The sequence below is a fragment of the Hoplias malabaricus genome, chromosome 8, assembly GCF_029633855.1.
Source record: "Hoplias malabaricus isolate fHopMal1 chromosome 8, fHopMal1.hap1, whole genome shotgun sequence".
In the NCBI taxonomy this organism is placed as follows: Eukaryota; Metazoa; Chordata; class Actinopteri; order Characiformes; family Erythrinidae; genus Hoplias; species Hoplias malabaricus.
The window spans coordinates 14,244,011-14,256,866 of record NC_089807.1 but is presented as its reverse complement, the minus strand read 5'-3'; the positions used below and the strand labels follow the sequence as shown (position 1 = coordinate 14,256,866).

The window sequence follows — 12,856 nt, the reverse complement described above, 5'->3', positions numbered from 1 at the left end:
AGCGACACTGAGGAGCGCGAGCACTCACAATACACAAATAAATGGATTTACCGGAGCACCGTTCCCGAGCCCTGATTGGTCTGTTCCACATCACGTGACTAGAGTTCAACAGTATTTGACCCTCAAAACAGGGGCCGCTATTTTTTAAATTATTTGTATATTTATTTTGTTTTTATTTTAGCCTGTTGCAAACTAAACTGGTTAAAACGGCGTTTTAATTATAAAAAAAACGATATGTATGTAAAATAGTTAATTCGTTAACAAATAGCAGCTTAATGACAAAAAAACCAACTATGTAATCATGGATCCAGATTCATGGTATGACATCTGAGCAGAGCCAGGCTCTGCATCTGAGATAATCTAAATGACCCAGGGAAAAATGTTTTATCCTTGTTAACATGACCATGTTTTTTTATATGTGCTAAAAAAAAAAGAATTATTCACAAAATAAATAGTCAATTCCACTACTGCTTTGAAACTGCAGTGTTCCATTGACATTTACAGCATTTATCAGATGCTCTTATCCAGAGCACCAAGCACTTAGTGTTCAGACAGAGTGTTACAAGGATTACATTCAGACTAACTGGATTTCTGACACATAGCTTGGGTGGGTTTTTGAGCTGCAGGTGGGTGGTGTATGTATATATATATATATATATATATATATATATATATATATATATATATATATATATATATATATATAATGTGTGTGTGTGTGTGTTATTTTGATAAATAAATGAGTTTTTAGATATTTAATTGCGGTTTTAATTGTTGTTATTGAACCTAAAAAGTAAATAACTAAAATGCAAGATTGTTGAGTAGTTTGTTTGTTTGTTTTTTGTGTGCTTCATAATATTTTCTTAATATTTCAAGCTGTTGCAAATGTGTTAGATCATGAAAAGAGAAATACCAGCCAACAAAACCTACAAAAGCTTAGTGAAAAAGTTATATTCTAAAATAAATATGTAAAACAAACATGTCAACAATATAAAATGCTTATAATAATAATATGAAGTCTGAACAATCTCCACTCTGTGGAGTCATCTCTGTGTTCCTATGGCTCTATTTACATCTATATGCTGCCCTGGAAGGGCCCTAGGAACAAAAGGCCATGAAATCACAGGTACACTCCACATTCTGTGAGCAGAATTCATCACCATAGAGTGATGTGGATTGAAGACCTCAGTGACTACCACCATCATGCCACATTATAAGTCACAAGCATTATTCATCTATTTATATCATTATAATTTCCAAACAGATTATAGAAACAATAGAAATATTAAACATCATTTTAAGGTTAGCTGCAGTCTTGTAGCATGGAGAACCTAAACCGATCAACTATAACATTATGACCACTTCCTTGTTTCTACACTCACTGCACATTCTCAGTTCCACTGACCATACTGCTTTGTAGTTTTATAAGATTATAGTCCATCTGTTGCCCTTTATACTTTATTTCCCCACTTTCACCCTGTTCTTCAATGGTCAAGACCCTCACAGGACCACCACAGAGTAGGTATGATATTAGTGGTGGATCATTCTCAGTGATGCAGTGACACTGATGTGGTGATGTGTTAATGTGTATTGTGCTGGTATGTGTGAATCAGACACAGCAGTGCTGCTGGAGTGCCGCTGGGAGCAAGCACTGCATATAGAGACCAAAAGATGGACTCCAGTCTAGTCTCTAATCCAGTAACTGTAGATGTACAAAATGCTCCTGTGAACAGTGGAGCTAAGAGAATGGACAGTAAGTTTAGAAACAAGGTGGTAACAAGGTATTTTATTTTATTTATTTTTTAAATAGCACTGGTAGAACTAATTACAGAAGTTGTCTGAGGACCTTCTACATGGAACAGTGTTTGTTTAGAATATATTTTACGTTTCATTTTTCTTAAAGAACCACACGATGTCACTATTGTTCAAAGGTTGATAGATTGTTGGGTTTTTAGTTGCACACCTTATAGTGCGACCACATTTGTGTTTCAGGTCTTTAAAGACTTATGAATGATCAGAGATCACTAATTATACTTTTGTAATAATGCATTTTTTAAAGAAAATCTCATTCACAGAGAGCTCAGGCAATACTTTAAGGTTTTGGCGAATTAAATATTTTGATTTAATACGATGAATCTCATATATATATTGATTTATTTGTGTGTGTGTGTGTATATATATATATGCTATTTTAAACACTAATTTGTATTTTATTTAAGGTTTTAATTATGAATGTAATAATTACTCAGGCCTAAAGACATGGAGGAAAAGGCAGTAAAAATTCTTTACTTCTTCTTTTTTCCCTCTAGGAAGTGAGGCACATGACCACGCGCAGCTGATGTAAGAGTTTCTCTTTGTGCAAAGTTCAGGCACCCACTGCAGATTAGTCACTAGCAGATTAGAGGCAAGGTCCTAACAGGCATGTCTCAGCAGGCAGCTCTCTGAATTCTGGGAGATGGGAGGAGAAATGAAAAATCTCACTACAGCTGAACTCTACTTCAGCAAAACACAGAGGCAATACTAATGTCTCACACCAAACTGCAGGTAAGTGTCACATTACAAAAACTGTTGTAAAACTGGACACAGAACTGTAAGCCTGTCTGGGTGCCGTTGCTAAGGACGGCTTCATATCACTTGTCATGTGGGAGTGACCTGGACTGTTTTGTTTTGGGATTGTGTTTTCATAGTAGCCCAATGTGGACTATTCTTCAGGTATGTGCTGTTGACAGTCTTGCATTACCAGTTGTCTTTGCCTTGTAGAGATGCCACTACACACAAACCATAAACAAGCAAACAAGGCTTTAAATATGAAACATTCTTTATTTGACATATGCTTAGATCATTTTAAATGTCACAATATATATGCCTCTGTTTGATGAAAATGAGAGGCATATACAACAAACAAGCGTTCTTCCTTTAATGATGTGCTTAAATTGGGGGAATTAATCTCATATGTGGCCATTATCTAGGAATTTTAATTTTCTTCACTTTAGGAAGCAAGCTTAAATTTGACATCACACGATTTTTCAATGTGAACATCTGATTCTGAGCTGCATGCTGAAAGATGTGATGAATTGTATTTAATTAGTTAAAATCTTGTAATTTTTCTGCTGGTGTAAAATACATTAAAACAATCATTGTTAACTAACTTATGGTTCATTGATTTAATAGTGGTTATTCCTATGAAATTTATAGTACTGCATAAATAACCAGCACGTGTTTGGGTTTCACACAATGTTTAGTAAAATACAAGGTATTATTTCAGCATCAAAATAAAGAGAAACCACATGTAAAAGAAACTGCTCAGAAGTCTTGACAGTTAAATATGATATCACATTTTGTTTGCTTTAAAGTCACACCTGCTTTTGTTTCCTAATAATTCTTGAATCCTTGCAGATTACTCAGTAAACATATCCTTGATAGAGATTTTCAAAGAACTAGAATATTTTTTTCCCAATAAAATTTAAAAGTTCAGTCTTAGGTCGTGGTTATGATCCAAGTCGTGTCAAGCTCTTTCAGTGATGTTGAGGTCTTGGCTAGAGCTGAATGAATTTGGGAAATTTATTTAATAAGTATATTAATTTTTTGACCAATATTTAGATTACATTTGAAATATAAATGAAAATTCAGGCATTTTGTTAACAAAGAACATCCATCCATTCATTATCTGTAACCGCTTATCCAATTTAGGGTCGCGGGGGGTCCAGAGCCTACCTGGAATCATTGGGCGCAAGGCGGGAATACACCCTGGAGGGGACGCCAGTCCTTCACAGGGCATAACAAAGAACATTGGGTGCATTTATCAAAGAACATTGGGTGCATTTATCGAGTTTGGTGTATACATGTTACAGTATTGTTCTCTGATTTGGTCTAAGTATGTTAAATATAAATGAATGTTCTCATTTAAAAGGCTACATTTAAATTGCAAATCTTGATTTTAATATAAACATTATTAAACTTTCAACTCTAATGTGGGGTACTCCATTGTTCTGAGAATATCGTTTCAGACACATAGGCTTGAGTTGTGTTACAGTGGAAGGATAGAAGGATGTGTAATGGCAATTAAAAAGCAGTCCTCTCTGAATAGATGTGTTATAGTACTTTGCATGGTGTTATATATTGGATTAGAAATATGACGAGATTCTTCACACACAAGCTGCAGGCAAACAGGAACTATTTTGTTTGCCAAACTGGACACTTCACAGCTGTTTTATTTAGATGGGGTGAAGTTAACCTTCATATCTCATATGCAGGTTAGTTTTTATATGTATCCCTGAATAAACAGTTATTTGTGTTTGTTATTCAGTGACCTGATTATTGTGGAAAGTTGGGGACGATATGGAGAGGATCAATAAAGAGACGGGGGAGCTGAGTGCCTCTGGAGAGTTTGCAGAGAGTACAGTGCTGAAGAGGAACCAAAGCCGGACAGAGCCACTGAATGAGGAGGACACTGACACAGGCAAAGTCTCAGCTCTAAGGCAACAGCTCCGACAGTTCAGTCAAACTGCAGCAGAGCACAGAGAGCAGCAGCTCGACCTGCTTTTGCCCCTGTTCATTCAGGTAACAAGAACATTCGGCGTAGAGTGAAATATAGAGAGCAAATAAATTGAATACAGTCAGTTAAGTAAAATTTCAAAGCACGGAATAGTAATGTTGGGAAACTTCTGTAACACTGCTTCATAGGAAGGTTACAAAATCTTCCCATTTCATACTAGTGCCATTGTCAGTGTCACAGTGACACAAATAGAACTTCACAGAACTTGAAGGCATATTAATTATACATTCTACATAATGAATGATGATGTGTATAACTTGTAAATCCCTGATCAAATTACATGTTGTTGATTGTCTAAGTGAAAATAAGTGAACACATTTTATACAGAAAAAAGACCTATCATTTGGATTACTTATAATTCGTTGGCATACTTTTATGAAGTCTGTAAATAAGTTAATACAAAATGCTTGTGCATATCTGTAAAAGTCTCAGATTCAGTCAACCAACTTACTTTGGATTTATTTCATTTCCCACTCATTGATTGTTGTTGTTGGTGTTGTTTTTGTTGTTTACAGGCTCTCAATATTTGGCCTAAATATATAATCAGATTTTTTTTTGTTTGTGTGTGTGTGTGTGTGTGTGTGTTCCACACATACTCACAGTCAGAAGTAAAGATAAACTCAGGGAGTGCGTCTTGCTGTTATCATAATAGAGTGTTATTGTTATGAAAAGGTTTGATAACATATCGTTGTATTGCCTGAAGTGTGTCTTTTATAAGATTAGCAGGTTAGCTACTGATTGTAACACTATTCATTCTCACAGAGACAGCATTACACAACTCCATGTCAAAGTAAACACACGTCCATTTCCTCTGGCAGTAATCCAGAGGTGATTTGCCTTGTAATATAATTGATGATCAAGGCCTACAAATATGTGCCTTGAAGTCTTAGGGGGTGGGTTTAAGTGCATGTGACTACTTCCCCAGTCATGCATTCCAACTGGGGCTTGCCAGCTCAGAGAACTGCAGCATATACAGGTGTATGAAAAAGTGAAGATACACGTTGTCACTTTGTCATCCACAGAGAACAGACTCCCACACAACTTGCTTAATTGTGTTTAAAAACAAACATTTGGATGTTGATGAAAACAAATGTTGTTTTGGTAATTAAAAAAAATTGAACATATTTTTCAAAACATTGTGCAATTCTTGAAGTATTTTAATCTCCCTGAAAAAAATTATCATTTGGAAATATCATGTGAAATTTTAGAGACATGAGGTGCTCATGTGTTCTGTCACAAAATAGAGAAATGAAACGTACATCTGTGTTTCTGAAAGTGAGTGGTGTGCATGGATGCTTCTGTCCTTTCTGCTAAACACAAATACAGTATCTTCCATATAAGTGTTACATTCTGATCCACAGATAGCACTACTTTCTGATATTAAAAGAGCAGATTAGTTTAAAAGATATTCAATTTTGGAGGTAAAGGACGTGTGCATGCTTTTGTGTTTTTATTAATAAGATGCTTTAACTTTTTTATGTGTGCTCTCTGTAAGGTTTCGGAAAGCAGCAATGCTGCTGAGGACGTGGACCTACAGGTTTTGGCTTCTGAGATTGGAAAGACACTGGTGAATCATGTACAGCAGAGAGTAGCAGAAAGACCTGCAGGTACACACTCTTCCAAAACTCAGCAAAAATAGATCAATGATGATTCATGCACACTCAGGCATTTGTGGTATGTGAGTGACTGTGGCAGCTCATGGTCATGTATGTGTGGGTGTAGGTGGACTTGAGGCTGTTTTAAACGGAGTGAGAGTGGGTGCTGATGCATTATAGGGAAGAGGGTTACTTCTGCTTTTTTAGAAGATAAGAGTTTGATATTTGTTCTGTAAGCTTGCTTACAGACTTTGATTTTATTAAACCGAGCTTACATTTTAAAATACAAATGATTTCAAGATTTATTATTTGGTCATTTGAACTGCTTTCTTACTTATAGATTATGTCATGTTGTCATCACATGTTAGATAAACTATGTATTCAGAGAAGCCTTGGAACATTTCTGTTGGGTCATTTATCAATACATTTTAACACAGTGTAAAGTACAAATCAAGTAAAATAACCAATAACACCAAATTTGGAGTTAGAGTTTTTCTTTTGACTGTAAGCTTAATTACAGCAACACTTATATAGATGATATCTAATCTATGGGAGTTTTATATTAGTCAGATTTGTCTTATGCTTAAAGCAAGCATACTCTGTCGGAGAATGACAGAGTCAGAAGCATGTAATCTGTTTATGCTTGTACTTGTTTACAACAGAAGAAGCACGATATGAGTTGGAGCATTTTTTTCAGAACACAGAGGGAGGCAGCAACAAAGGATGGCTGTTGTTGAAATCCATAACTCTGTTGTCTACCAGTGACTCTGTAAGTCCTACAGTTTTATTTTCCTGACAAAGATTTCTGAGAGGTATTTCATTAACTATAATTCTGAGTTTCTTCCTGTTTAGATACCATGACAAGCCATGTGACCAGTCATATGACTAACAGTGGTGCCTCCTTCTCAGTAAAATGCACGTTATCAAGTTATCACGTTATAGCAAGTTTATTTTGGGAAGCTCAGGGTCAGTAAAGAAAAACACTGGACATTTATACATATATTATAGATTTGCATTGTCTTATTTATGCCATATTTGTTTAAAAATTGGAAAAACAAATATGAGATTACAGTACAAGCACAGTTTTCTGTACATATTTGTCTAACCAATATATACATTTCTTCCCACTACAACAGAATGACTCTAATTTATTAATGTGTTAATTACAAAAGAAAGGTACATTACAAAATAGACACTGTCTGAAATGCAGTCACAGATGTTTGCAAGTTTGGCTTCGGCTGCCAGCTTTTCTGCTCAGTGCTTTGCACTGTAAGGCTAAGTTAGGGAAATGTAGACCAACATTCTGTGACTTTGCTTCACATATAATAATGTTGAAACTGCTCTGGCCCAGAAAAAACAACTGAGGTACTTTTCTCTGTTCCCTTTCTTAAAGACTGAGGACAGCCCCTACTACGTAAATAATTAATGCAAAGTTGTGGCCTCTCAGCTCTATGAAAGCTGTTCAGTAAATGTATATTTGTGTAAAAACAGTAATATGTGTCATGCTATGCTCTAAATTTTGTTTAAAAGCACCAATGTATTTCAAAGACCACAAAAGATATTGCACCATTGTCTGAAATTGGTCAGTGAGAATCCACATAGACGTCTTAAGCAGAAGATTGCAGGCAAGAGATAAGAAAAAAAAAGTTTAAAATTAGTAATTTTTTAAGTAACTACTAATAAGATACTAGTACACAAAATGTTTTCAGTAGTAGTAAAACTGTGAATACACAGGTGTACATGGATGCCAGTATGCAGAGGAGTCATGTCTTGACACTCGTGTCTCATTGCAAAAAACAAAACTGAATGTGATGGCAAAAAAAACCAAAAAAAAACCATACAGTCACACAGCTCCAGGGACCTGGAGGTTGTGGGTTCGAGTCGCGCTCCGGGTGACTGTCTGTGAGGAGTTGGTGTGTTCTCCCCATGTCTGCGTGGGTTTCCTCCGGGTGCTCTGGTTTCCTTCCACGGTCCAAAAACACATGTTGGTAGATGTATGGGCGACTCAAAAGTGTCTGTAGGTGTGAGTGTGTGTGTGTGTGTGTGTGTGTGTGTGTGTGTGTGTGTGTGTGTGTGTGTTGCCCTGTGAAGGACTGGTGCCCCATCCAGGGTGTATTCCCGCCTTGCGCCCAATGATTCCAGGTAGGCTCTGGACCCACCGCAACATTGAACTGGATAAGTGCTTACAGATAATGAATGAATGAATGAATGTCATTGTTGGAACATAACCTTATATCTGTAAAATGGTGACTTTAGAGGAGGAGGTAGCATAACAACACTCTAGAATCCTGTCATCATGTAATTTTACGACAATGCAAAGAGTATTTTAAATATGACTAAAATTTGGTAATTCACATATTTATGAAAATTTACTCATGACCTTTCATTTGCTCCTTTATTTAGCTTGCAATTAGGGTGCATTTGCACTGGCTCAAGCTAGAAAAAAGCACTTTCCATTATGTTTTAAAAGTATTGTGGCAAGGCACCTGTTAAAATGATGAAAACAAATTAAATGTAAATGTTAATATAATCCAAAAAACTTGCATTTGATCCTAAATTATTAATCATGAGAAATTAGAATTTCTAATAAAATCTATTCATATCAAAGGTTCTCTTTAAAGTCATAGTTCATGATTGTAATCACAAAACACTTTTTATAAATTATTATCTCCTATTAGCTAACTGCATTACAAAAAACTGCTAGAAAAAAAAACAACTTGTGATACAAATGCATTTCTGTGTTATTCAAACAGTAATCTTACAGACAAGTAAAACTTCATAGATGTACAAACAAGAGTCGTTCTTTTTTTTCCCCTCTCAAACACAACATTCCACCTTAAAAGACGCTTAGCTTCTGAAAGTAAACAACCAGAGAGAAATGCCATTGCCCACAATCTCTTTAACTTTTTTATATATATGTAGAAAAATTGTTGCGTTCCCTTTAACTCTTTTAGATATTTCAGATTCAGATCACAAATCTACATATATCTAAAAAATAGTCATTTTGGACAGTCTTTGGACAGAAAGTAAATATTCAAACCCGTTATTAAGTGTGTATTTGATCTTATCGTTCAAGCTAGGAAGACTGCACACTTTTAGTGGAATAGCCATATTCATGATGTGATTTTTAACAGGGCACGGATGCTGCTATTGATGCTGGACTGGCTGCTGCTTTAGTGAAGTGCCTGTATCTGTTTGTAGCTTTGCCTCCAAGAAAAGACAAATATGAAGCAGAGAATGTGACATGTCCTTTCCAAGATATTTTTATTCAGGTATGTTGAAAACATACTGATGTTAAACGATATTCATACTCCTACTTATTTTATTTACAGTAATAACATACTGAATGTAGTCAATTGTAGACTCAAATATTGTCAAGCAACCACCAATGTTTTGTAGCTTCATTCATTTTTTTTATAATTTATTTATATTCATTATCTGCCTTAGTATTTAAGTTTTGCATTCACAGTGTTCTAATTTTAAGCCGTCTGAATGTTTATTGTATCGTTTCTCTTTAATGCTATGAAAAATGATGGTAACACTTACTGTAAGTGTTTAGGTTTAGTGTTAGAGATTCCAGTGTAAATACAGTAGTGTACATTGTGCTAAAAGCCTGTGGGTGTATATTGTGTGTTGTCAGGTTATCCTGCAGCTTTGCAGACAGGTCCATTTTGTGGAGGAGTTGGTGGAGACACAAGAGCTGCAGTGTGTGATCATTGCACTCACCTCCTTGTGGGATCAGTGCAGCTCATCTTGGAGGAGACAGGCCTCCCGTGTGCTCAGGGCTGTGTCAGCAGCACAGGTGCCTAACACTGTCCCAGCACTGCAAGGTCAGCCCTACTCTCTCACATGAATATACATACACATACATAAAACACCTCCAACTCACACCACTGAGCCATTATTCTATACACAGTGGCTTCTTCTTCCCCAAAAATTCTAGCAGGGGACATGCAGGTAGGCTACTTGCGCTATTGTGTAAACAGGGACACTTTTTCACTTCCTCTCTCTTTGGGAACTTAATACGTTTCCATAATTTGATATTTTATTTAAAAAATTATTTTACCCAATTTAGTAATTTATTATTTAATAGATTTCTTCAGTTAATTATTTGTATACTTGTGAGAGATAAAGAACTGTCAGTAATCACACGATTGGCCTGTGCTTTCACATGATATTGTGAATACTCATTTGAGTGACTTAAATTTTCCTATCCACTGATTATGTAAAGTTTGTTAGTTATCAGAAGGATATGCACTGAACATGATTTTATTAGACATGGCTAATTTGTGAAATGAGACTAAAATTAATGATACACAAAAATGTTAATAAAACCCAGATGCACTCATGTAAGTCATTTATCCTCTTTAGCTAAAAACTGCATGAAGATCTGCATCCAGAATATGCTGAAAATGAGTGAACAGGTCTCGGGGCCAGTCCTAGCCGAGGTGGCTGTGAGCGTTTTCAGCTTTGTGAAGGACTCTTATCCAGTCAACACTGCACTTTTTGAGGAATTTGAGAACTACGATGGATACACAGTCCTCCAGGGCATTATGACACGGTATTTCTTCATCATATGACTTGCTGATCACAGAGCTGCATTTCTGAAATAGCACAAATCTAGTTAGGCCATGATTTAACTGATTATTGTCATATACAAAACAAAAATAGCACATTTTCCTATGAGTAATTCATACATTTTTAGCCATTGTTTGCAAATATTAATGTACACATGTAATGTTCACACATATCTGTCATGCTTTCTTGCTGTTGATACACAGTTGCTCATGACTTGAGGCACAACTCAAGCATTACTATTTATAGCATTAGTCAGAATTAGAACTGTTTTTTTTGGTAAGATGGTGGAATGAAACCTAGGTCATAGTGGTTGATAAGAAGGAAAACCTCATGACCCTGTACCAAAATTACCTTGGGTAGAAATGAAGTAGAAAATGGCACATTACTCCCTACTCTCCAGAGCTCTCTGTCATGGACACCTCTAGCTGTAGTTAGGCTGTGTATGTTCTAGTGTTTTGGGGTAGTGATTATGGAACAAGGGCTAAAGGAATGAGGTGGAATTGTTTTTGTTGTTGTTGAATATTTTCAAAGACTAGTCTATGACTTAAACAGGAAGAGTGACATTGGAGGCAATGCGCTTGATTAAGTGGAGGGAGTGCCCTGTCTCCCTCTAGTGCCCAGGGGTGGCCTTGAAGGGTGCCTCTCTGTGGCCCAAGATGATATATATATTTGTTGTTTTAAAATTTTTATGCTGTGTTTTTATGCTTTCTTTTACTCTGTGCAACACAAAAACACACCTAATTGACTTTTTGTTAGTTGTGCTGTTATTGTTTTATTATGAAAGATTTCAATCCCAAAATTCTTTGGAGTCAGAAAATGTTTGTGGTCTAATAAAGTGATTGCCTTCATAATATAATATGATAATTAGGTTTTGTGACCTGGAAAATACTAAATAATTAACATGTTGAAAGAGCCTCTTCTCTGTTGAAGATCTAGCCAGTGTACAGCATGAATACACAAACTTGCAGATTGAGAGTAATTTAAATGTAATTTGATTTGGGGTTGTCACCACCCCAGGCAGTACTCTTGGGATTAAAACATTTGTTGAGAGTAAGTGAGGTCTCTGTTGAGATCTTTGGGAGTTTCCATCCATTGCTCTCTTGTGCTCTAACTTTCCTGTACCAGTTCCGCTGCATTCCTCAGTGATTAATAATGAAAGAGCCTGTAATGAGATCAATGGTGAATTGAACTCAATCTCATTATTGGTCATGCTGCTTTTCTGAGACTGCTCCTCTTCTTCATAGTAAAATCACTGCAGGACAAGACCTCCCACATCCAGCCATGTGCATTTACATGTTCAAGACCAGCCTTATGGGATATTTTTTTTCCATCTGGTTAAGTCTCTGACATGTAACTAAGTTAATAACAAACTTCAACAGCTGTGCATTCTATTTAACAAGAGTTTGACCTGATGGAATGGAATGGAATGGAATGGAGTCAATTAATTTATATGTCTTTTTTTTTTTTCTTGGCTTTTGAAATCATTTATCTTCTCAGTAAGTAGGGTGCTTGTATAAAATAATACATAAATATGATACATACAAAAATGTATGCATGTATGTAAATGATTTTTCTAGTAGATGTGTTTTATAGTGTGAAGAATAAAGTTTGTTTCCAGATATTCTCTTAGAATGTATTGATTTGTAAAAATCAACAGCACACTTGATTTAACATAATGAAGTAATTATTAACCTAGGTAATATTAGGTGTTGGATGATAACATCAAATAATACTTGACTGCCCCAAGGAGAGATTTGGAAAGGGGTAATTCAACATATACACTCACAGGATATCACTGCTTACTGGAATAGTGGTATTTGTTTTTTCTCAGGTGCCTAAAACAGTGGTATACAGGATAATCAAGTGACATTATTGACGTCTAGGATGACTAAAGAAAGGCAGTTTGAGACCATTGTCTGATGATGGAGAATTCTAGTTTGAAAAATTTGAATCATTGTTATAACAAGTATCCACTGATTATTAGTTATATTAGCCTCCAAGATCCATTGCACATCAGAAATGACCACACAAAAGAAAAATATGTCTCTTTATTCACTGAATTATTCCTTATAAACTGTATTTTTAAATTTGTTTTGTCATGAAAAAATTCAGCAAAACAAAGAAAAGC

General features: G+C 35.7%; 1 protein-coding gene across 1 annotated transcript in view; it reads left to right on the top strand.

The window, feature by feature from the left end:
* The first annotated feature begins 2,409 nt into the window (after positions 1-2,409).
* wdfy4 (WDFY family member 4) overlaps positions 2,410-12,856 on the top strand; it is a 49,033-nt gene continuing 38,586 nt past the window's right edge. The window contains exons 1-7 of the mRNA XM_066678554.1: positions 2,410-2,544; positions 4,307-4,560; positions 6,051-6,162; positions 6,813-6,919; positions 9,285-9,422; positions 9,791-9,980; positions 10,522-10,711. Coding sequence (XP_066534651.1) covers positions 4,339-4,560; positions 6,051-6,162; positions 6,813-6,919; positions 9,285-9,422; positions 9,791-9,980; positions 10,522-10,711 — 959 coding nt within the window. The 5' untranslated portion in view covers positions 2,410-2,544; positions 4,307-4,338. The remainder of the gene's footprint in view (positions 2,545-4,306; positions 4,561-6,050; positions 6,163-6,812; positions 6,920-9,284; positions 9,423-9,790; positions 9,981-10,521; positions 10,712-12,856) is intronic.